This window comes from Falco peregrinus, chromosome 8, assembly GCF_023634155.1.
Source record: "Falco peregrinus isolate bFalPer1 chromosome 8, bFalPer1.pri, whole genome shotgun sequence".
NCBI lineage: Eukaryota > Metazoa > Chordata > Aves > Falconiformes > Falconidae > Falco > Falco peregrinus.
In genome coordinates this window covers 14,953,055-14,979,060 of record NC_073728.1, presented here as the reverse complement: position 1 = coordinate 14,979,060, position 26,006 = coordinate 14,953,055, and the positions used below count along the sequence as shown (strand labels likewise).

The 26,006-nt window shown below is 40.2% G+C and overlaps 1 protein-coding gene across 10 annotated transcripts in view; it reads left to right on the top strand.

The window, feature by feature from the left end:
* ADAM23 (ADAM metallopeptidase domain 23) overlaps nt 1-18,971 on the top strand; it is a 75,751-nt gene extending 56,780 nt beyond the window's left edge. For 5 of the 10 annotated variants that reach the window (XM_055812644.1, XM_055812647.1, XM_027786132.2 and 2 more), the window contains exons 24-26: nt 709-820; nt 9,273-9,363; nt 15,697-18,971. In XM_055812644.1, coding sequence (XP_055668619.1) covers nt 709-820; nt 9,273-9,363; nt 15,697-15,745 — 252 coding nt within the window. In that variant the 3' untranslated portion in view covers nt 15,746-18,971. Of the gene's footprint in view, nt 1-708; nt 821-1,969; nt 2,025-3,993; nt 4,085-9,272; nt 9,368-11,608; nt 11,664-15,696 lie in introns of those variants that run through there. The other 5 variants (XM_055812645.1, XM_055812649.1, XM_055812650.1 and 2 more) reach the window with 5 other exon arrangements.
* Nucleotides 18,972-26,006: the final 7,035 nt, after the last annotated feature.

Here is a 26,006-nt window from a genome sequence, read left to right as displayed (position 1 = left end):
TCTAGCCACACATTCCATGTTCTTTTTCATACGGAACATTTAGAGATATTAACTCGCACTATTGATCTGATATTTTAGGTTTTGTCGGTTGGGTAGGTTTTCCTGTATCTGATAAACGTACTGCCAATTCTAGTGAGTCCTAAGTCCTTTTTTAGAAGTCTTTCAACTAAATGTAGACTTAGGAAGAACTGTTTCCCCTCTAGAAGACAAGCAAGCACTCCTCATTGCTGCTTAGAAAAAAACCCCGACAAAACCAATTACAATCTTACTATTTTTTATACATAGGAGCAAACTGTAAATCAGTGGTTATAAAGCATAACCATCAACCTTTTAAATGCAAATGCTTATATTCCTTCTGGACATCCAGGCTCAAAGTCTAGACAGTTGGTTAGTGAAGATCTAACTAATCTAGATAGGGTTTTTTTGGATGAGAATTTCTGGGTTTTACATTTGTACAGGTATGTAGTGCAAGTGATGATGAGGCCAGTGGGAACAGTTCTGCTTTTCTTAGCATCTGAGTATATTTAGTGGGTAAAAGCAAACTTTCAGGTTATCAATGTATTATAATCATTCTAAACACTCAGTGCTATTGTTACAGTATATAGATGGATAAGTTTTATACCGTCAATTAAATGCCTAATTACCTGTTAAATAAACTTCATAAAATGTAGTTAACAAACAACTGCCGTCATTTCTTTTCTTTTCCAGATTTGCAGTAATGAAGCCACTTGCATTTGTAATTTCTCCTGGGCTGGGACAGACTGTAGTATTGATGATCCTATCAGGGATACTGGTAGCAAGAAGGATGAAGGACCCAAGGGTTTGTGTGATTTCAGTTTTGATGTCCTTTCAAGTATTTGTGACATTTTTCTGTTGATATGTGGCAGTAGAATTAGCATACAGGAAGAGAATACTATTGTACAGTCCTCTTTAGACCCAGACGGTAAAATTCTGCTTTGTGTAGATGAAGTAGGTCTTTCTGCTCTGAGAATTGATGAAACTTATTTTTCTAACCTAAATTTGGGGAAGGTTCAGTGCGTAATGGTATGTACTTTCTGTTTCTTCCTTCATCTCTTAGTCTCTGTTTATATTTACAATAATTTTCTGTGTGAATGGAATCTAAGTGTAGCACTTAATATTTATATGATAATTGAGTATTTATGGTTTACTAAAAATTTCCAGTTCCCTTAGTTGTTCTCAGCTAATTCAGAGAGCTGTGGCATAAAAAAAAAAAGGGAAAAGTGGAGTGTCCCTGGCATGAAAAAAAGCTTTGGATCAGATTTCAATGGGAGGAAAAAAAAACACATGAAGATTTTAAGGACTTTAATTATTTTTGCAATCATTATTGCTTACTGTTATGTATTTAGTAGGTATTTCAACTGCATATGAAGTATAAACACAAAGAGGAGCTACTGAGGAAGTATTTGCTCAAAAAACTTTTTTGAAGAGGAAGAACAGCACTTGAGATTCTGACTTCTCTGCCAAAGAATGTCTCTGGATTGTGCTGTCCAGTTTTTTTATGTCTTTCCTGTCATCGGGACATTGTCCAACATCAGACTGTATTTTTCCGGTGTTACGCATTTACAGATAAAGTTCCCAGTAAACAACTGAGAAACCCAAACAAAATTTTTCTGCTATGTCCCGGTTCCAGTTCTTCTGTCCCTTTATATAAGGCTGATGGAAAGAAGATAAAGAGTTGTTTAAAAACGTAATTCTTGGAGGTCAGAATCTAATTGATTACTCTTTAAAATACCCAAGGTTTCAAGGGAGGACAGGTATATATTTGATACCTGTTATTCCATTTCCTATAAAAACCTTCTAACTGTGGAATGTTGCTTACAGAGTCTTAAAAAATGGTGGAGAAAAGCACTATGGAGCTGGTTACTTCTCTTTGTGTGTGGATGAGGAGAGCAGTATTTACAGTTGTGACACTAAGAGTAAATTAATTTTCTATTTTGAAATCCTATAGTTAAGAAATAATTCCCTCTTCTGTAAAAAGATCTATAGGAAAGACAACACAGAAGGTATGCTTTTCTTGGTTAGATTTTTGTAATTCAGATTAACTCAGCTAATTCAGAACGGAAATACCTTTATGAAAATTAGTGTGTTGATGCTGAAACATTCTGGGAAAAAGGCTTAAATGAGTAGTATGTGTGTGGTTTTCTGCCAGTAGGTACAAACATAAAATTTAGACTGCATATTTCAATGCAGTCCTCTGCAAAAAGGCAGAACATGTTTTTGTACAAGGTGCCTCAATGATTTCAAAAGATGGATGATTTTTACTTACATTGTTACAGTACTTCATTGATGTTGAATCACCTAGAAATCAATTTAGGAGCCTGAATACTGACAGCTACTCTAATGTCTTTTGGTGTGCTAATAGAGGAATTCCTTTGTCATAAGGTGTCAGAAGAATACAGTAGTTTTCTGTAAAGATCTAACATACTCAAGTAGCTTCCATTATGTTTTTTCCCCTTATTACCAGTACTTCCGATGTCATATCCCAGTTTACAAGCCTGAGACAGAAACCAAAATACCTGTTTTTCCTTAGCCCTAAATCTGAGTTTTGTTACGTTTCAGAAACAGAACACTCATTATGTGAAAATCCACTTAATGGACTTAGGATTTATGGTGTGAAAAATCCAAACCTTTTTCTTACTAAAGGTAGAGAATGTATAGCTAGGAAGTACTGCTATTTATGTATGTATTGTTGTGGTAACTGACAATTGACTGCTACTCCTGCTGTACTTTTCAGACCTTTTCATCATGCATCATTGCTTTTGGCTCCATACTGTATCTCAGGATTTAAAAAATCAGTCGTCCTTAATTATGTTGGTATCAATACATGAGTCTTCAATTACTCTAAACTTGGCAACCTACTGTGTCCTGCACTAGCAGACCTACATGGCACGCTAGCAGTTTTTGGAGGACACAGAGTTCTTGCAGTTACATTCTGCCGCTGCAGAAACTTTGAATTACTTTAGTGTTGGCCAGTAGGACTCCATAGGAACACAAGATTCTTCCTTTGCCATTTCATTTGCAGAATTAGGCCTTTGTTTGACTTTTTGGAATAGTGTTTGTTTGGTTTTTAATACAAAATGTCTCAAGTGTGTGTTTGTGTGTGTGTGTGTGTATATGTATGAACCAGGAAAAAATTTTGAAACCATTTCAAAACAGACTTCATTCAATGTGAAGGCTATAAAGTCTTTGTCCCTTGGAGAAGTTCTCATTAGGGAATTCTGCTGCTTGCTTGTGCTCTATTTATGACTCAGTGAATCTATCAAGCTTTTAATCTTTAACACAGAAAACGTATAGATGTTTTTTTCTCAAAAGAGTTCCCTTAAAAAATGAAAAATAAAGCCAATGTCGTAAGAGAGGCTATTTGAACATATTCCAGAGTGTTACGTGAAGCACATTTCTAGGGTAGGTTATTCCATTTAAAATGTATCACCTGTCTTTAGGGCGTACAGATAAATAGAAAGTCCTATTGATGAATGCAGTTACAAAGGAAAATATGACTAGTAAAGGAATGAATTGAAAAGTTGGGTGTTTTCTTTTCCTGCAGTGGAACTTTTTCCAAACAGTTTTCATTTGCTTGGTTACATTATGGATACAGTAAGTTTCTGGTGATCAAAAAGAAGTTTTCTAACCGGTGGTTTACTTACATTTTGGCTGTTTTAAGTAAGCAGTAGGTGGAGGATGTTCCCTTTTAAAATAAATAATAGAATCACAAGCTAAAGGGAATAGTCTTACGTTTACAGGAAAACTTCTCATTGCGGTATTTGCAAGCATTCAAAGAAAATCAGATATAGCTTATTTCAGACTTTTTAAAGCTACAGTGTTTGGTAAATAAAGATTTGTGAGGAGTTTTAATTGTTTATCTGATGATGGATTATAGTATAAAGTAATCCTGTGAGGAATTATTTCATGTTTTCATTTCAGACATATATGTGATCATTTCCTTAAAAAATCTTCCCTTTTCCCTCCACACAGTGAGCATGGCCACTAACAGGCTAATAGGTGCAGTGGCAGGGACCATTCTGGCCTTGGGGGTGATTTTTGGAGGCACAGGGTGGGGAATAGAGTAAGCATTTTTATTAGTTTGAGTTTTATGTTTGGTGCCTAGTGTGTGAGGTAACCGTATGCACCTGAGCCCTCTGTGTATTACCCCGTTAGCTTTGTCATGTGGTGACTGTATTTGTCATGTGATTTGACTGTGTCTGTGTCATGTGGTTTGCTCATGCAGTGTTGAACCTTCTCCCGTCTGGGATAATGTGGGGCATAAAACAATAAGTTTGTGAATTTTTACATTGTCACGGTAAAATTAAATGTCTAAATGTTTCCATTACACCAAATTATAAAAACAATGGGGGGAAATGGAAGGTTGTGATTCTATATATTTGCAAAATAGACTGAGTAACGTGGACTATTTCGTAATATGCAGGAATTGTTTGTTACAATGTGTGGGGCTTTCAGCCTAATAACAGGTCACACGATCTAGCTAGGAAGGTGCAAGCTGCTGATAGTAGTATAGACAGCCAGTTTTACAGCAGAGCTGCCGAACGTTCCGTTGCTAGGATTGTGTTACCTCAAGGCAGAAGAATGCTGAAGTACACAATTCATATATAAAGAATATGTATGAGCTATTTTTATTGTCTTTTCATAGTTTTAGGGACCTGTAATCTTCAGTGTTAGCCCATTACCTCAGTTTCGATAGCGACTATGATTTAAATACGTGTGTGTATGTGTACATATACCCACATAAAAATGCCCGTAGAAGTTCTGTCTTCATTCTGCATTTACTGTGCAAACTACAGAATAAATTGCAGTTATTCTGCTCTTCTGACATTTCCAGCTTCGCTGTGTTTCTAATGCTGCCTCTTACCTCTGCTGTGTGACAGTGCCATCTCGCTGAAGGGGGACCTGTAACAAGACGGTTTGTGATTTCTAATCAGGCTGTGTGAAAAAACGTTCACACACAGTTCTAACTAAAGCTGCACAGGCAGCCTTTTGATAGGCAGCATTTTGTGCGTCTGAGTTCGCAGCCCTAGATACAAGCTTGTTAGCTTTTGCTGAACTGGACTGTCAGATTAAACTCATTTTAGGTTCTCAGAAGAGCAGAGACATTTGCACTCACACAGGACAGCTAACAGTAAAACAAGTAGAAGGCAATAGATCACCTGCTCAAGAAAGATCAGATTGGTGTTTTACTGGTGGCTTTTACCACTGTTTGCTAAAAATTGAAGACTGTGAAGATTGTAGGGGTTTGGGACCCAGATTGTGGAGCAGAGACTTTACCTACACGTTGAGGACCATTTACTTTTTGCTTACGTTCTGCCGTGTACCCTTCTGTTTTTATTTTCCCTTACCTGCTGTCTCAATCCACTCAGCTCTGACCCACGTCCCTGACCATTTGTTCTTGCTCCTGTATCCTGCTCTAATTCCACTTTTTCTTCGTTTTTCCTCTGCTCTTACCACTCAATACCTGACTCATTCTTCTTTCTGTTTCCATCCATTCCTCTCTCCTGGACCCCATCAGCCTTTCTCTGTCCGGAGGTTCCTTCGGATACAACATCCATTTAGGGCAAGCTGCTGCGCCTTTCTGTTGCTTGCTTTGAAGAAAGCACGTGGGGGACACAAACACCCTCTTCTGTTCCTAATGACCTTCAGGCCCTGGTGGCTGTCCCCGTCAGGCTGCAGGGGAGGCTGCGTTAGTCACAGCCTGATGTCAGGTCCTGCCCTTCTTCCTCCTTCCTCGCCACTTCACTTGCAAATTGCAAACTTTTATTCAAAGTGCTGAAATAACTTTAATTTCTTAATGCTTCATTTATTTATTTTAGTAATCATGAGGGACAAAATGGCAGAGTAGTGTTTTTCCAGATTTCATCCTGAAATGGACACTTGGCTTTGATAGCTTAAACCAGAGGATTTGGTTGGCAAAGTGACAGGCAAGAGAAGAACACGTAACCACCACAGTGCGTTGTTACCTGCGGGACAACCTGCAGCAAACTTGCCCCTTCTACAACTAGCAGAGTTGCAAAGCAGTGTATAGTAATTCTTGTAGAATCTATCTGATGATGATGAAGATTTAGGGAATGGTCTGAAGTCCACTGAAATTATGGGTATGTTCTGTTTTAACACCTTCGGCAGGATTTTTACAAGGGTCCTAAAAGCTGGCTAGAGATGATGCGGTAGCCATGCCAAGGCAGGCAGCGCCCGGCGGGAAGGGGGGGGTGTGCCAGGTGTTGCAGTGCCGTTAGCTGCAGGAGCTTCCTCCTGGTCAGCCTGTCTGCAGGTCATACCAGTAGTATTGTGGAAAGAACGAGTACACCAGCAGTGCTGCATCTTGTGATAGTCTGGATGGAAAATGACCCCACAGTGTGGTGGTGGTGAAAACCTTCCTCTTACTTTTGGTTTGCATGTCAAGCATCTGAGTCCAGTGACTAGAGAGGCTTATTTAGCTGAACCGTACTGATTCATACTTTTCTTCATAAATTCCACTAACCAAAATGACCTGATGCAAAGTGGGCTTCATACTGGTAGCAATATTCTCGTTTATTAATAATAAAATTTCCTTGATAATGCTTAATAAAACATGAGGCATACACCCTTAAGGTAAGGTACAACATGTAAAAGTAGTCCCATTGTAAGTACTTTTACGCGCAGTCTGTTACGGTCTTAGAACGGCTTATCAATAATCCTCTTAAATCTCTGTATTTTGAAACTGGAATTCGTTAATTGGAGGACTCCATTCTCATAAATGTGTGGTTGCTGTTTAGTAATCCTAAGTATTCCACCAGCTTTGTTTTTCTATTAAAGTCATAAATGAAATTATAGTCTTGTTGATTATCACTAAAATTCTACGCTGAATGTAGCCCTTTCAGTTTCTGTGCTAGGGGAAATACAGATGTTTCTCTGCATTTGTATGAGCTGCCACTCCCAGCATACTGTGAAACAGTTTTCAAATTATTCCAGAGGAATGGACGTGGCTTTATCCACAGCCATCTATCATTTACTCTGCTCTTAAGCTCTCTCTGGCAGATAGCCTAATTCTCACAGGCATTTGATTTTCAGGGTGGTTTTTTGTGTTAAAAATGAACATAACCTCTTTAGACACTGACATTTTATAAAATTGGCTCAGATCTGAAAAGTGGTTTTATCAGGGCCCATTTATTATTTAACATAATTTTAGTAACTTTTCTATTAACTGAACCTAATTGTTTTGTATTATTATCCTCTTCTGTTTAAATTTTGATTGAATTTTTCCATATTTATACTAAATAAAACCAATATTGATTTTCTGTATTGAAAGAACAAACTGCTGTTTGTTAAATTGATGTGCAGTATGAAATGGATTCCCCACTTCCCGAACACTCAACAACCAGGGAACATAGTAAGAAAAGGGATGTAAAAAAGTGGTGATTTGGTACTTCCTTAGCTACGTTATGACTATGTTTCTATCAGTTAGTCGTTGTACCTTTTTTGTGGGAAGAAAGCATTCTATGGCTAGAAAGAGATCAGCTTTAGAATTTCCCAAGGCTTCTGAAATTTATTACAGATAAATTACTTGCTGTGTTTTCAGTCTTTTCTTATGTGCAATAATTTGATGAAATCCAGAGTAAGCCATAGATCCAAGTCAGATACAGTAGCTCATTAGGCTGTTGTTGAAAGCACGCCTTAATTGGGAATATAATGCCTGTGGAATGGCATTCATTTACCCTCCCCCATGCTCACTCCTGTTCATTCGAGCCAGGTGTGACTTTAAAGGTAAGTCCAAATAAGATATGTTCTTCCAAATTCTGAAAAATTACCTTGTAATTATTGTTGTCAAATTTGTGCACTGCTCATATCTGTAAAGCTCACTGTATTTCTTTTCAGTCCAAGTTTTTTATTCATGTTCCTGAATACTCTGCATAGGAATTGCAGGAAGCAATTTTTAAAGCAATGTTTAGAAATTGGTTTTCTTATAGCTAATCTGATCTGCGGAAGCAGTGATATCGGAACCATGTAATGGATGCCATGAAGTTAGGTCACTGCAGTAAATTCTGTAATTTAGGGCACGTACTTATTGTAGCATCTGGGATGGGGCAGAAGGTGGTGTGATCTGACCTAACAGCTTAAAACTTTCAGCTCTTGCAGCTGCCCTTGCCTCTTTCCTTTGCTGATGTCTGGCTGCTCCTTTTTCCTCCTTATGTTGGCTGTCTGACAGTTTTCCAAACTCAGTTTCAGAACATTTAAAATAGGAAAAATTCAGTTGCTGTGTAGAAGTGTTGGTTTGGGGAGACTGGGATAGGAGGTAAGAACTGTTTTTGAAGGCTGTTCCCGAATATGTAAATGTTGGAACAAAAAGTGTGTGACATGCTGCAAAAGAACTGTTGGGATGGTTTCATTTTGCCTTGAGCTCAGATGCAATTAGCTTTACATCAAAGACCGCTCAATAGGGAAAGTTTTGTGCAGAGCAATTAAAATGTTACTCAGGCCTATTGTCAGTTTTCCTCCGCCCTGTGTAAATAGAGCACTTACGGGTCAATTATGAATATCTTATTTAGGTGTTCCCTTGCCCTCTTCAGAAAATTGCACAAACATATTTTGTGCTGCTTCTTATTGTTGCTCTTATTTCCTGCTCACTTTCCTTCCTCACTTTGTTGTTAAGTAGCTTCTTGAGGATGATGAAGAGATGCTTTGATGTTTGGAAAGCTTAATGGGAATAAAGCTTTTCTTTCAGCTTTCGCTTCTTATTATACAGTCCTTTGCTTTTGTCAAACAAGTGTTTGTAAATTCAGCATTGACGTAACTGTAAGGAGTCTGGACTCTGATTAGCTAGTGGGGCTATGTGCTCTCAGCCTAAATCTCTACCACTTTTCAGGATCTCAATGGAAAAAGTTAAGCTTTTTGATTTTTTCCCCTCATTTGCTGTAGTCATACAGCATTCGTACTTTTTCCTTTGAGTTGAGGAATTTTTCATTAATATCTTAGTGTCCTCAGCTGGCAGTTCATTCACTAGGTAATGGAGTTAGACACAATGGAATTTACTGTCAAATACTTGGTTTTTATCTATGGTAGAAGTCAAAGTAGCACAATGTAGAGACCAACAGCTTTGTTCATTCTTACTGGTAAAGATAAGTAAGTTGGGCTTGCTGAAATTGTCTGGAGACATCACCTTGTGTGCTGTCTGTATTCCCTGAATTGTTTGACTACCCTTCAGTTGCTTCACTTAATGTGAATAAAGTGGTTGGTTCTTATGTCTGTCTTACCATAATCCTTTATCACAGGTCCTAGTGCCACCAATCTTATAATAGGCTCCATCGCTGGTGCCATCCTGGTAGCAGCTATTGTCCTTGGGGGGACAGGATGGGGCTTTAAGTAAGCAATGCCGCATGTCTTCTCTTCAGTGGCTATGGCATTTCTATTTCTTGCTTACATCACTAAATTTTGAGTTCCTGCTACAAGATTTGTAAGTTAAATCCTGTCGTGTTCCCCTCCTAAACCGTAACAAACCGCTTTAAACGGAAAGAAGTGCGAACACACTGAACAAGAGGAGGAAACTGATTTGAAACTAGCAGATGTTACCAGGGTGCAAAGTTGAAGAAAATAAAAGAATTAATTTAACTTTCATCAGTTCACCCTAACACTTCAGGAGCAAGGTCTTTTTTTCACCTCCAGTTAGTAGCTTTGTTGTCAGAAGTTGGCTACAGTGCCTGTCACCATTGGTGTTTTCAGAAAGACGCACTGATTTTTCTCTGAACGCTTGTTCTGAGGGAGGAATGCTCCCTGCGCGTCCCCTTGATGTTGGCAGGACCTGTGTGCATCAGCTCGGGGAGTCAGTGCTCCTCATCTGCTTTAGTAAGAGAAGATTAAATACAAAATGTATCAAAACATCCATCTTTAAGCATGGGTGTATGATCTTCATAAGCCTCTTTAATTCCTGCTGATAAATTTGCCTTGAGCTGCTGTTTTCTTTTTTCTTACAGCTTCTTCTCAGTTAAATAAATTCAGTCCACTTGTACAATAAATACCCCTAGGCCAGCCTCCAGTATTTACAAGTTACTACAGGGCAGCTCTAAACAATATATATATATTTTCCTTCTTTTAGTTTTAATTAGCTTTTAAAAAAGTTTTAATACAGTCTTTATATTTTGCATTGCATCTCATCTGGCTGAGATTTGTATTTTTCATATTTATAAACAGTGAAATAGTTTAGTATTTATGCATTTTTAATTTGCTATGCTCTTTCATCAAATGTATGTCCAAAGGCAGAAATTCAAATGAGGTGTGTATTTTAGAGTATGCAGCGACAGACATGGATTCGCATGTGATGTTAACACAAGAAGGAATTGGGATTCTTTTCATTTGATGGATTGAAAGGTTTCTTCCATGTAAAGGCAAAGGCCTAGTCTGGGAATAATGCTTTTTTACAGACTCTGTAATATTTGGACATATTCTATAGCATTAACTAGTACAAGTGCATTTACAGTTTTTCTACCATATCCTACTACAGGCAAATTACAGGAGAGAGTTGTCTTTTAACCCAAATAAAGCACATGAGCGATAAATTAAAATTTCAGTTATTTGCAGAACTGAGGGGCGTTTTTTCCCCCTGCACTTCACTGCAATTAGCTTTTTAAATAAATACAGCCAAATTTTCTGCAAGGTTTGCATTAACATTTCTGTCAAAATACTGAGAACAACAATGCATACATATTTAAAGCAATAATGTTAGGAACACCGATATTGCAAGTTCCCATGGGAATTAAGCAAGCTAGATTTTGATGGGGAAAAAAAAAAAAAAAGGTCACATTGTACTTCTGGATCAGTTTTCTGCTGTCAGACACATCTGTTACTTCGCAGTTCGTATACTTTCCAGATACAGAGTCCTCATCCCCGAATAACACGTTTGTACTGCAGAAGGGCATTTGTTGAGAACTCAGTACAAGTAGTTAAAAATATAAAAACTCCAGGCAGTTTCTTCCCTGAATCTTTGTAAGCTGCCTTGTGCCCTAACAACCTTTGCTTTTTGGCATCAGTGTTGCAGCACCTGCTAGCAGCTGTGTGAGCAGCCTGGCTGCCGGCTGGGGCCACCTGTGCTTGAGAACTTGCACGAGCACCGCAGGTCTGTAGAAGGATCCTTCCCTGTCTGAAACAATACGGTTTTTAATTGATTATTTCGTCTTTGTGCTCCACATCTCTCAGACTACCCTCACAAGTGTTCAGCTTTGCATCCTGGTGTCATTTGTTTGCTCAAATGCAGAAGCTTGTTTATCCCTGTAGAAAATCTGTATTGGAAACATCTCTGGAAGCTCTTTCTCTCAAAAGAGCAAGATACGAATGTTTATTCTGTAGCAGAACCTCAAGTACACTGGCCTGGCCTAGCTCACAGCTTGAAGTGCATGATTCTTCTGGGGGTCAGAAAAAGCTTTCAGCTTGTACACAGGGCTAGCACACATAGACCCTGATACTTTGCTTCAGAGATATCTGGAGGGACAGGTGAGGGTAATTAAAGAGGATTTTAACTTTTCCTTTTTAAGCAAGTGATATGTTTAGTCTCTGCAAGTATGAGAGAAGGTAGCTAATGCTTTACAAACTGGGAGATGTGATTTCTGTTTCACAGGTTATCAGATGTTCATATGAACATACGGTACTGTGGTGTCAAGTCCATATCAAACGTAAGCTGCAACTAAGCAAACTTTGTTCATGAACTGAGGGGGGGGGGGGGTGGAGGGGAAGTGTAAAAGGCGGCTTGATGCAAGTTTGTAGAGAAACAGTAAAAAAAAAAAAAAAGAATTCCAGTTTCAGGAGTAAATCCTAGTTACTTTTTCTAATGAAATGTGTGGCTAGAATAGGAAAGAAAAAAGTTAAATGACAATTTTAGGGGGCATGGAGCCTCATTACGCATTTCAGGTAGCTTGGAGTTAACGGCTGTGGGTGGAAACCTTGTTAAGAAATAGATTTTACTTCACTTGAGCCTTGCATTGGACTTTTAAAGCTGTTGGTGTTTAGGCTGCAATAAGGGAGTCCCACATATTTCTGCTGAACTCTGCTGGGTAATGTACAGAAGTACGGCATTCATAAGCGTGAAGTTCATTTTGACGTAGCAAGTCTGGGCAAGATTTCAATATACAGTGTTTAATATAGGACTGATATAGGAAGAACGTTCTTACCACTAGAGTAGTTCTTCTGTGCATTGGCTGCAGTCACAGTCCCAGTGGCCCACACCTGCTTTGCTTCCTAGCATATATTCACTTACTTTTGCAAAGCTACAAGCAAATTAAATGCTTTTGGTGCTGATTTTAACAGCACTAAAGCGATTTTTGGTAATAAAGCAATACTGCTAAAAGGCAGTGCTAGAAAAAGTGACGGGGAAATGCACATGAAGAGCTACTTCTCATTATATCGAATGCAAAAGGGGCTGGCAGAGAAGGGTTGAATGTAGGCACAGTTCTATTTCCAGCAGTGGTTTCTTAACTGAAGAGCTGCAGGGTTTTCTGTCCCTTTAATGGAAGATTAATGGACAGACCAAAGACTTACCCAGTATAACAGATGCCAAGTTTTTAACTGGTCTGTGCAGATGCATTTAGACCCCAAAAGTTTCTGGCAGTGGGATGCTGCTGGCGACTGTGGGGAAGGAGGTTTCGGTCCCTGACCAGCATTTCCATAAAGCATGCATCATGGACCTACATACAGTCACAACTACACAAACTGCAGCAGTAGAATCAAATGTGAGCCGTTTTCTCACTTTTTTCCCAAACTACTAGAACAAATGGCAGGGTAACATCTTATTTTAAGCTTGCTAATTTTAGTCCCTCATTTTGTTAATTTGAATCAGTTTTGTGGCAAAAGATCATTTATTTAAGCTCTTCGTCAGCATTTGAACCATGCTTTAGGAATGCCTATGAAAACATTGGCTGTTTGAAGTGGTTAAAATATTGTTTTCTGATAAATCTTTAAATACTTTGGTAAAGCTTGGTATTTTTGTGATCACAGACAAAGGCACAGATTTGCAAGTAAAGTACTGCGTAACCACATTCCTAATTAGTTGCAAAAAAATTGCAGAGGATCGCAGCAAGGTATTTCTTGCATACATTCAGCCTTTTTTGAACTCAGTTTTTCTTCTCTGAAATATTTTTTGTTTGTAAAGATGACCATGTTAGAGACACATTTTTTGGTTGGATTACAGACAGAAAGGCTGACCCTCATTATTTAAAGAGGCATTAGAACATTAACTTCTTTTTTTACACTTACATGTTCTAAGATCTTCCATATAAAACAACAAGGAACTAGGGAACAGCATAATTCTGCTATGTGTCTGTCCATCAAGGACTCTTCTTGCCCCCTGCTTCGTCATTTTCCTGAAGCATGCTGAAAAGAACCTTGTACTAGTATGATACATCCTTATAAAGAGGTGCAAATATCCAGGACCTGATACTCAGCTGGTTTCCTTTCTCTTTATTGTAATTTTCTTGAGGAAAAGAGAAACTTGTTCTATTTGCCAACTTAATTAAGACTACTGTCTTCATTTGTGTATTAAAATGGTTGGTAATTTGGAATGAAGCTGTTCAAGCTGGTTGGGGAATCAGAACAGAATTTCAGTTCCTGCAGGGTAACACCGACTGCCTACCTCAATAAAGTGCTACAACTGCAGCAGAGCTGCGGCAGGCTCTTGTGTGTGCTACGTTCCCTTCTTGACACTGTACCTGATGCTCCCTATTTCAGTCTCTCAGGTTAAAGGTTATTTTCAGTTCTTCACATATTTCTTTCTCATGCAACACTGTTCGCAGAATATCCCAAGTGAAGAAAGGCAGTGGTTTGGTTAGTATCTTATTCCTTGAAGTGCATATTTCTGCTGGATAAGACTAGGAAATGAGTAACTATATGGTTTGGACAGATCACAGACCACACAGCGGGGGCGCAGCAGATCTGCCTGTTGCCCCATGGCATGGGTGCTGCCTGAGCTGTCACCTAACTGAGTGGTCCTTACAGGCAGAGAGCAGGTTAGAAAAGATTTGATAGGATAAAAGTCAAAATGAGTTTTATTACAAGAGTCGTACTGGGAAGCTATCATAGCCTCTGTCCTCTGTATCTTGTTCTAAGACTTTTAAAGTCCATTTCTTTAATTAAAATAAGCTCGGATAACAGCATAGTTCAGTGTATATTCTAATAATTTGTCCTCTTCAAGCAAACAGGAATACACTACTTTCCTGAGAGGAGGACAAATTACATCCTGCATTACATCATGCATTGATGATTTAAGGGGACTGACTAATTACTCACTCATTGATAGTATTTGAATTCAAGTAGGCTAGACAGTATTAAGAGGGGGAAGAGAAGCAGACATGTCCTTTCCCCATTGAAACTGGCAGGACAAGTAGACACAAAGCAGGCTTTAACTCACATTTAACCAAGTTGTATTAGATTCATACTTCCCACCCTGCAGTTCTGCAAGTTGGCCTGAAAAAATAACTTGCTCATCTCAAATTTTCCTATAGTACAGAATGAGATATTGAAGTAATGTCAGCTTAATTCAAAAGGAGCATTAGGACAGTACTCCTGGAGGGGAAATGATTGAAAGATGAATACCGTGATCTTTCAGAAACCGGCAATTCTTAAGCATTCACCTTGTAAAAATGTAGGTGCTTGTACACAAGGGGAAAATAATAAAAAAAAAAAAAAGCAGCAAAGTATAGCTAAGAATTACCAGTCTCTGGAGGTCTTCTCAAAAAGAAGTTGCTTTTGCGTACATCCATTAGTTTCTTAAACCACCAGGCAAACCTTGTATATAGTGTATTTATAAATATTGTAGCAGTTAGCAGGGCAGCAGAAAATAGAAAATCCTGGGGCTGGTATGTAGTTTCAGGGAATTTATGAATTCCTGTTCTGTATTTTTTGCATGTTGGTTTGGTGGCAGTAGTGGTGCATATGCCCAACGTTAAAACTAAATGCATGAGCCCCTTGCTTGATGCCCCACATAAAGCCAGATACTGGGGAGGTTGCACCCAACTTTTGTTGTGGCTTCCTAATGTCTTGCTGTTGGACATAGGAGATCAGTATCGCAGGAGACTGGATATCACTGACCAGCTTGCTATCACTGTTAACACCAAATTCTAATCAGGCAATTTACAAAACCGTCCAGTCTCCTTCGAATGCAACGTCTTTGCTGTATTTTGCACCTTACTAAAGATTCACAGCAGTTACGGTCAATAGTTGGTAAGAGCTCACAGAGGCACTCGCTCTTCCGTCACGCTGAAATACGTAAACAAAATTCCAGTATTCTGGTACAGCCAGAGACGAGCACTTGCTCTGCAAATTCAGGTCTCCCTGTGCTTATGTATCTCCAGCACTGGCACTCCTGACTCATTCCTTGTAGGTGTACACATGCTTTCTTGGCCTAGCGGATGCACGCGGTACTGTGGGCTGAAAGTTTTCTACAAATTTAGAGCACTACTTGAAGTACTAGGGAAATAATTGAATTCTGTATGCCAGCATGATCTTTAAACTGCATAATGAAACCAGTGCTAGATACTATGCTACAGAAAGCGTGCCACCAAATTCCTGAAATTGTTACCCCTTGGAAAAGCTACTTGTTCAACTGTCTGTGAGCCTTTTACTTTACTATGACCTCAGCAGTGGCTTTGTTCCTGTTATATCTAACTAATGTATTGCATTTTTCTCTTTTCGCCTCCTTTTGATGCGACCTGGAAGAAATGTCAAAAAACGAAGGTTCGATCCAAGTCAACAAGGCCCTATCTGAAGAAATACGATTCAAAAAGCTGCTTTTGCACTACTGGATTTTGGGTACGATGTCTTTGCTGTCGCTGCACAGGAACTAAATCAGTAAGGAAGAACATGAGAAACAGTAACTGTAAACACATTGTTGGGATGTTAGGATTTGAGGTGGTAGAAGACTGTCCTTTTTGGAGATAAGTTCAAAATACTTCCTCTCTTCACCTTTCTCTTGTTAACATTAACTGACAAGTGGTACAAGCAAACTGTCGCAAAATCAGGTGGGTTTTTTTTCCTCAAGCAAAGGAGGAGACACACACAGACCAAGTGCAATAAGAGAACTGCTCCAAAATAATGAAATACAAGATTTTTTTTCCCAGCCTGCTGGCACTCTTAACTTCACTTGAGTTCGCATGACTTCCTTTTTCTTACCAAACTCCAGTGGCATGAGGAGCTAATTTTGAAAGGGTAACCTGCATGGCTCACATACAACCAACCAAGCTAGCAAGCTGACCCCAAGCAGAATCCGCAGCCCAAAAAATACAAACCACTGGGAAGCCGATACCAGGCTCTGATAGCTTTTTGCAGCCACGCAGTGCGTTCTGCTGCTGGACTTCAGAGTTCCCTGCTCTGTGAGCTCACTGTCCACCTTGTTTTGGTCTCCTGGGCCAGGAGTCTGTCAGGTACGGAAGCTATCGAGTGATGGGTGTAATTCTTCCAAGAAGGAACAAGTGTAAATATGGAAATAAGATTTTGATGTATCATTTTCACAGATTATATATAAATATATATATATATGAGAGAAAAGGATTTCCATATAAAAAGGTTCTATTCTTTATGTAAATCTATTTTTGATGTTGGGTTTGGTTTTGGGTTCTTTTCGCTCCCCTTTTTTTCTGTAGCATGTTGTACAGCGGATGTTCTGGGCTTGCTCAAAAAAGGCAGATAATAGCATGCAGATGCAGGGAGTCCTGACACCAAACAGATGTGATCTGAAGTTTGTATGCTTGAAACCAAAAACAATTAAAATGTATAAATGCATATCTATGTATTGACTATAAGTCTGGATTACTGGTTTTTTGGCTGTTACAGGTTTTCTGTAATACAGTGTAAGACAAGTGACACCCTTTCAAACTAATCACAGAAGTGCCAAGCTTTTTTTTTTTTTTTTTAACAATAGCTGCTTTTTTTTTCCTGTCTCAATCCCGCAAAATAAAAACTTACATAAGCCTTAAAATACTCACAAAATGTTAAAAGCTTCTTCTCTTGCCTTCTGCTCACCCACCCAAACCAGCTTGCAAAGGTGACTGAGGTTTCTAACTCACTCCCTCTGTCTCTTCAATGCATCTCACTTTCCAAAGTCTAATGCAAAAGCAGAGCTTTGACCCGCAGCTAACGATAGGTAGTTACTGTCACAAAGCGTGCAAAATCCCATGTAATTTCAGGGGGTTACGTGTTGCAATTACTTCTAGGTACACCTTGTGCACAAACAGATTTTTGCAGGGAAGGGCTGGGCTGCAGTGCGGTGCCCCTGGTAACCGGGCTGGCCCGGGTGTATCTGGCTGGAGAAAGGCAGGGAGGTGTCTCACGCAGGGCCCTCAGAAGTACAGAGCTGTGCAGCCAGGCTCATCCTGCTCGTCTTGATTTAAAACCCAGGTAACACAGTTTGTGTCAGCAAAGTGACCTGAAAATTCCATTGTTGCATCTGACAATCAGAATTAAAAACTTGTGTAGTTTGGGGTTTAATTTAAAGGTTGGATACTAGTAACAGCAGAAGTCCAGTTACACTATTTACTCCGTCTTTGTTCAGTGGAAATCCGTTTCCTGAGTTAGCTTTAAGAGCCAAAATACTAAGAAAATGCTGCAGATTTCCTGTGACTTACAAAATCTCATTTCAATTATATTTCTTACTATGATAATGTTCAATCAAACGGTCTCACAAGAGAACTGCAATATATTGTCTTGGTTGACAGTTACTATTAAATGTTTTTAAACAGCTTTAACGTAATCACATTGACACTACCTTATGAGTTAAAGGTGCTGCACACAGGTAGTCAACATTGATACACATTGTAGATCTTATTCTGAAAAATTTCTGCCTGGCCTCAAGCAGAATGAAGTTAATGACAATACTTTTACGGCAAACCAAAAATACTTGCAGCTGTATTATTGTCCTCTAAAAGTACTTTGCTTGGGAACATAATCCCCAGCTTTGTTAGGGTTCTGCTCCCTAAGCAGGTGTAACCCACAACAGAAATACTAGCAGATTCTAAAAATTAAAATAAGTCGAATCAACTGGATATACATAAACTACCTGTGTAATAAACCTGTGAGAAGCATTTCACAAACAACATTGTTAGTGTGTGATGTGATGTTTTAAATCAGACCACAGTGGTCCCCAGTTACTATGTACATATGTTCAGTGCTGGAGTAACTTTTTTATTTACACCAGCAGTTTCATAGGTATTATGATTTCTTGACTGAATTTATGCTCCACTCATCTGCCATTGCGTGTGCGTGGAAGAACACATTCGCTTTCTGTCCTGTGTGCACACAACGCAAGTGACAACACAGCTCCGAGTAGGTATGGGCTGAAGTGCTTTCTGTGGTGGCAGACAAAAAAGCGGTTTTGGTAGGCATTGATTTTCTACATCCCACCTTTGCCGTGCCTTGGGAAGTACGTATCCACCTAGCATTGATTTGTTCATCACAAAGCATCAAAAGACGACCCAGTGGGCACTGCCTGCATTTCATCCACTGCACATTTGCTCCATTGTTTACCTATTCACCTGGACAACAAACTGTGGTCACTGTATAAGCTTGTTCCGGTTTGCTGCATGATCTCACCCATTTGATCTGATCCTGCTAGGCATTAACAGCTGTGTAAGTGCATGTGAAAAGAAATAGATTACTTAAGGCTAGAGTTTAACTAATTTTTCTTTACTATGCAAAGATGGGTATTGCACAAATAAATTCAAGACAAATGTCTAAGGAAATGCCCTAGAATACTTGAAGTTATGTTTTAAGCCTAATCAGTCATGTTTTATATTCATTACTGCTTCCACTGTTAATCTTCCTTTTAAAAGTTATTTGTAATTAATTATTTTTTTAAGTGCACAACTTGATGTTATAAATCAGTTTTTGTTTGAAGTTAATACTCATTCATATCTTGTTGGCTGCTAATGAATGGAAATTCAATAGTCCTTGTTCTGCATCTTAGCAAAATGAGTATTAAAAACATCATGAACATGGAATGGAGTAGTTTTTAATTTTGAATCATTTTTTCCTTATTTACTCTCTCCATTTTATTTTATTTCTGTGCTCAAGATATCACCACCTTTACAGTAGTGGAAACTGACCGGAGGTTTCTTTTGTTGAAGATTCCCAGCTGGCAGGGGGGTCCTGCCCAGGAGGGGACACTGCCCACAGGCTGCCCGAGGTGCAGCCCCCAGGCGCAGGGCTGGCCAGGCGGGCAGCGGGGGGGCTCCACTGCGCCAAGTTAGGCCTGTGTGCCTTAGTGGAGGGAAGCCTGCTGCAGTTCAAAAATTGAATTACGGAATTACAAAAAGTCTAAACTTATGTCATTATTTTAAAAAACATTTTGAAGGCCTCAACCACCAAATAATAGGGCCATCACTTTAATGGACTACTGAATGAAACACAGTTTGCCTTTTGGGTTTTTTTTGCCAGACTAACTCTAGTGAAGCCAGCCTGGGAAACTAAGTGCACACATGACACAAGTTACCGAGTAACTATGGGTATTTTTTTCGCTTTCTGCAGCTCCAGACAGGGAAACAGAATACACTCTTGTCTTAGCATCTCCCAAGGTTATGTATGAAAGCATGTTTCTCGTGTAGAACTGTCAAATGAGGGAACGCTGTCATTAACAGATCCACTTCTGTTTCCTGTTGTTTGACTACAGGAGGATTTATCTGTAAACTCAATATGAACATGCAACATTTTGGCTATAATTGTAGTAGACAGCCATTCCTAAAATAGGAGTTAAGCCTTTTGCAGTATATGAATACAAAAGCAATATATAGATAGATGCATAGCTGCTTTTGATTTTACAAGAAAATATCTTAAAATTGTTATGATGAAAACTTTCACAGTTACAGCACGAAATACCAAAGAGTAATCTTGCTGGGGCATTTACCATTAGGAACAAACAACACAACACAACAGCAAGTCATGTTGTACAAGCCCAAAAAACCCTCTTTTGTTCTAAATGCACTACAGATTCCTACCCACAAGAGCTGAAAAACTAATTTAATGTGAATCATCCGTCAGAAGTACAGCAGAGACTGTTCAAGTGCCCTCAGAAAGCTTGAAGAAAAAAACATTAAATAAGTAATTAGGAATTTTAGTAGCAGTGAGGCTCAGACCAATACTATTAAAAGCAAAAGGTCACAAAACCATTTTAAAGCTGCACATGCTATAACTCAGCTCAGAGATTTGTTGTTCAGAACTCAGCAAGCGCAGCAGCACATATTCACATTTTTGTAGGTTTGATGGATAAGTTATTTAACAGAAGCACGTAACGTGAGAGGACTGGGGCCTCTAGGTGAGCACAAGGACTCCACATCAGACTAGCACAGACGTCCACTTAACATGTCTTATTTTTGAGCAACCACAAACTGCTGAAGGTAGCATGACTAAGGATGCCCTAACTTGTAGAAACCCAGTAACTGAGTGTCAGTCTACTTGTTGCTACTAACATTTCCTTTTAAAAGAGCTTGGTTTTGTTTAAAGTCATGGGACACCCCTATCTTTACCACCAATGGTGTAACAGGCAGTGCTTTAGTGTGGCACTTTCTGAGCTTCCCCGCCAAAGCTAGTAACTCAGAGCACGAAGGAGCTAACAATGGTTTTACCTGCTCTTGCATGCAGCGTGCAGCTGTGCCCAGCATCCATCCTATAACCCGGGGGAAGCTGCTGCTGTCAGCATTAACCTAACCAACGCCTCGGTCTCCCGGCAGTCCCCCCGCAAAGGCTGGGTTCAGTCTGAAGCACTGACCCAGGCACCGGTCCTCTTCAGGACACCCACCGTTAGCTGACACTTAACTGTGGAGAGGCAGAAACCGGAACAAATCTCCTGGTGCGAGCCCAGTTCTCAGACTTCATAAGCACAGCGCTGCGCCACTTTAAAAGAATTGTCTCAGCTGTTCACACATCATACACTGACAGATTTCCTCAGCCATCCAACCAAATACTGTAAGATTTGAATTTGCTTTTGGGACTGTGAAGCAGTAAGTGTTCATCTGCACTCCTATGGCTTTGTCTGTTGCTTGAAGCCCTGCAGCTACACAGGGAAGTTCAGGTTACTGAAGCTATGCCGTAACTGATGGCCATGGTGTGCGCGCACGACATGCTTGCTGCATTACAGACTGGTAACATGCTGGGGTTCCATAACACCAGGTTTGCCTCTCCTGCAGAAAGGGAGTGTCCCCACACGTAAACACACGCTGCTTCTCTGTCCAGATACCCGGACAGTATCCAGCTAAACAATGACACAAGCAAATGGTACTTTTGACTGGTTTCCTATCTCCAGCTAAAGTGATGACCAGTTTCTACTCAAGCATGAAAAGCACCTAGATAACCTCAAACCTAGTACTATTTGCATAAGCTTTAATCTAAGAGAAATTAAAACATGGTAACTTCATGGCAGCTGTGCTAAACTTGCTTCCTTATCAATTGCCAGAAGCACTGGGCTAACAGCTGACAGCTCCAAGTTTCCCCATTTGACTCCTTTGAAAGTATTTTGCACGTATTCATGGTTATATGGAAACAAGAATATATCCTTATGCATGCTGCCCTCACATGTTAGATCCAGTATATAAATTTGACCACTTGCCTCGGAACAGAATAAGCGCTGACCTTGTTAACTCAGGACAGTTTTCCTTAGATGGGGTCTTCAGACTGTAAAAGTAGAGGTTTTAGATACCTACTATGTACCTGCTCTTTAGCAGGGACTCCGATATGTGTATTACTTGGGTTGCTATGAAGTCACAGAATGGTGAAACACTCCTAATCACTGCATGAAAGCTTTACTGTTCCCAGGAAGGGGCATTTGGTATTCTAGAAAATCTAATCCAGGTGACGGGGAGCACCTGGATGCCCTGTGGAGCTGCAGCACAACCAAGTAACTCACACTAATTGTAACAGCAGAGGTATTTTCTTACTTGGGAGAGAACCCCCCCCCCCCTTCCCCTCAGCAGCCACTGATTTTCCTGTGACCCTGCAGCTTTGACTTGCCATGGACAACATCCTGAGGACACTCACACGAAGGTGATGGGAGCTGTGCCGAATGGCACCTTTTCCTGTCAAGCCAAAGAAGAGCCCAGAGTGTGCTGGCACGACACTCGCCCTGCTTTCTGCTGGTCAGCGTGCCACGCTGCGTGGCAGCAGCATTGTGGACACTTAAAGCTCCAGCTGTCTATTGCGCTTAAGTTTGGCAAAGCCTGAAATACTGGCCTTAGCGCAGTCGCACGAAGTATGCTTCTGCTCACACCTTCAGCTTAAGTGAGCAAAGATGTTACCTTCCTAACAAGGACCTCTTCCCAAAGCATAATTTATAGCAGTCCAGTTTGCTCCAAAACACACCAATAACTATGTAATTAGAGAATGAATGTACAGAACTTGCAGTAGCAGTGCTTGTGGTAGTGTTAAGCAGCCTCAGTTGGCGCTTTCAAAGAGAAGGCTCAAGTTACTTTTAAAATACAAGGACCAAAGTCTAAGCCTCCATACTCCATTCATATATTTATGTAGGCATTTGACATACGCTGACCATCCATTTCCTCCTCAGACCTATTCCCTTGTCAACATGCCCTGCTCTAAGTAGGGGTGGCACAACAATGAAATCAGATGGATGCAAAGTGCACAAGCAAGCCTATTTGCTTTGGAGTCACTCATTTCTCCCCCGTTTCCTTTCAGGCACATCTGAGCGCTGTATTGCTATTGCAAGACTTGCTCCATTATCTGTAAGTTACTCTTACAGATATTGTTAACAATAACATAGTTTACAGACGGTGCATGCTTGACTAGGGTTTCTGTGTAATGAGAAAGCAGTTCCAAGAAACTGGAACCATTATAATGCCCTCCAACATTTGCTGAAAAGCTTCAGGAAATTAAAGATTTTAAGTTTTCCTTTGTTTAATACAGAGGTCCTGAACTCAAGAATGAAAACTGCCTTACTTGCAGGAATAAAGAAATAATGCCCTCACATGGCCGGATCCTGACTGCATGCTGGTGGATCAGTGGGCTGGACAGGTAGGCAAGAGATTCAGGTCCCATCACATTTTCCTTCGGTTTTCCCTCCTCCGATTTGCCTGGGTATTTTTCACTTCAAATGTAGTAAGATCTCTAGGACAGGAACTGTCTTACTCAAAGGTGACGTTCAGCACCAAGCCCAGGGAGCTGGTTTTAGGCAGAGCTGGCTGGCTGATAAATTATGACAACTCCACACACAGGCATTCAAAAAAGTTACAGTTTTTCATGAAATATGCTGCCCTTTAGGCATGCCCGATTAAGAACAGGACAGGAGAGAAAGGACCCTGTTAAATCAAACTACAGTCTCTCCAGAAGCTCTGATTTAAAGATAAACTTACTACACAGAATTTCCACCCTACTATCACCTTTGTAGCATCCCTTTTGAGAAAAGGTTTCAAAAGGTACATTTGTGGAAGAAATATGGGTGTTTCAAAGGCTGAGTGCTCTGAGCTATTAAAAAAAGACTAAAAATATTTTTTTAAGAAGAACAATAATGCTTTATCTGCCTCTATCACACTGTTCCTTACTGAAAACATATGGGTTTCATGTGGTCTAAGTATACTAAATAACAGATCCTGTATACTTCCCTTGCAAAAATTATTCAAGGCAGCAGATTTCCCTGCCAATAAGTTATGCATGACAACATGTTGACACTTCTAATCAGGTTTTGCATGTAAACAACCATTTTCCTCTGACAACAGCAGTAGCATTAATAGATGTATAAGGCATCATGTCTCTGGTTTGGTGAGATGCAAGCAGTTTGAGCGCCAAGGAACCCTAGGCCAGGACAGACCCTAGTAGCAGAACATACAATAAAGCAGATTGTTTGCTGGACTGAGAATCAGCAGGTAACTAATGAAAGCTGAAGATCCCACAAGTCCATCCCGTTCACAGGGGGCAGAATATCCTTGTTCCCCTCCAGACTAGTTTCCCCAAACAGCTTCAGATCTGAATGTGCAGGCTCCCAGGATCAGGTCCTGGCTGCCAGGGAAGCGCCAGTGCTGCAGGGTGACCATGACAGTGGCAGGGCTGGCATGCTTGGCTGGCCCACTGGCCTGGCACAGAAGGTGCCCTAGGGCAAGCACGCCCAGACACCCTCTTCTCCCAAGAGCCGCAGGAAAGGAACACCCTTAGGGCCAGAAAGGGTAGGAGAGACCACACTACAGTCCTGCTCACCTTCAAGAAAGAACACACTGTGAAAGTGTTTTTCTTCCCCAGGAGATCTGGCTGTAACGCGCTAGGAGAAATTGATCCCATAACAGGCTTGCTTGCTTAGATGTTAATGAGAGCTTTATGAAAGCACATTTCACTGAACTGCTCTTTTAACTGTGACATACCCGGGGTGACTCTCACTTCTGCCTCAAGTGCCTGAAGGTGAGAAGGATTTCTCTATTGGCTCCGAGTACTTCAGGGAAGCAGGGGTGGTGGGGAATCAGGAAGAACCAGTGACTTTATTCTTGAGCACAGAGATATCAGCGCAGCATCCAAATGGCAGTTAATTCCTTCATTCAAAAACTAGTAGTTGTCTGGATGCTATTAAAATTAATCAAAAGCTCTCTATAAAACTGCACTGGATGGTTAAAGTGAGACAGCTCACCCACAGGTCATGAATAGTTAACTTTTAAGGTACTATATTAATCAGTTTGGGGTATTTCTATTATTTTCTTGGAATGTTTCAGGCTGGATAGAAATATGGGAGGTTCACAGTCACATTCTTTACAGAAGTCATGTGCGTTTATACTGTCACATGCCACCAAATTAAATTTTCAAAAATATACATCCATTTTTTAACCTACATTGCTTAGCTTGCACTTGTAAAATACCTGCTCCAGGTATCTTTTTGAAGCTTGTGGCAAATGTATTTAACACAAGAAACGTTACCTCTTTCACACATTAATTTAAACCAGTGTCCATGAAGAAGCCACTTCACACTTCTGACTAATGGCACCTAAATTTACTCATGGAAAAGCACTCCAAATACACCCCTGGTGACAGAATTGCTTGCACATGAAAGCTAGTAGACAAGGAGAGGTAGGAAAACTTCTTTAATGAAGACTGACAGATCTCTAATAAGAAGGAACTGCAGTTCTAGTGGGAGCAAAAACCTGTGGAGATAACAGAATGCACACTTGACCCGTTTATGCTAAGGCCAAAACACACCAGTGATTCAAAAGGCCTCAACACGCACTGCTGAAACCAGGTGAGACGATCTAGCAATAAGAATTAAACCTAAGTGCCAAGATTTAGATGTCTGCCACACAGCAGAAAAACCAGAACAGGAATACAACCCATCTGCTGGCAAGTAGGGGAACAAACAAGGCACGCTGCATGGCTTGCATGCCACACAAATAATCACCTAAATCAGATTTATCCAGAAGAGATTAAGAACTAGAAAGGCCCTAAAAAATTAGGTGGGCTTTGGCCTGGTTTTCTTAAATGAAACGCTAACTGCAGCACCAGCGCACAGTGAAGATCTGTACACACACTTTCTCTCATTACACAAGCAATTACCAGTTAGCAGCAAGTGGCAAAACCCCAATGATATTTCCAGGCAAACACCACAAACATTTGATCCTAACTCAAGCTGTGTTCTAAACTGAAGGGGCACAAAAGTCTATGGATTCAAATAATCTAGAAATTAATCAAGAAATTAGACTTTACATTCTAGGCAAGTTTAAGGGTAGGACTGAACAGCAGTGAGAACAACTGCCCTTTAAAGTTATAGGCAAGGAAAATAGCTCTATCTAGCACGCATCAGGAAAGAAATACCAGAGTACTGCAACTTAAAACTGGCCAAGGTTTCACCAAAGAAGGTGACAAGTCAGAGGCACTAACGAGCTCTGTTGGTGGGATACTGAAGCACTTGGACAATGGCGGTGCTGTATGTTTGCACTGGGTCAGACAACAGATGGCAACCAAGAGGGGCTCCTGCTACCTCATGAAGACAGGTTGAGGTAACTTGGCTTGTTGGGCCTGGTAAAGAGGTAGCTAAGGGATGATCTAAAGAAAGTCTGTAACTT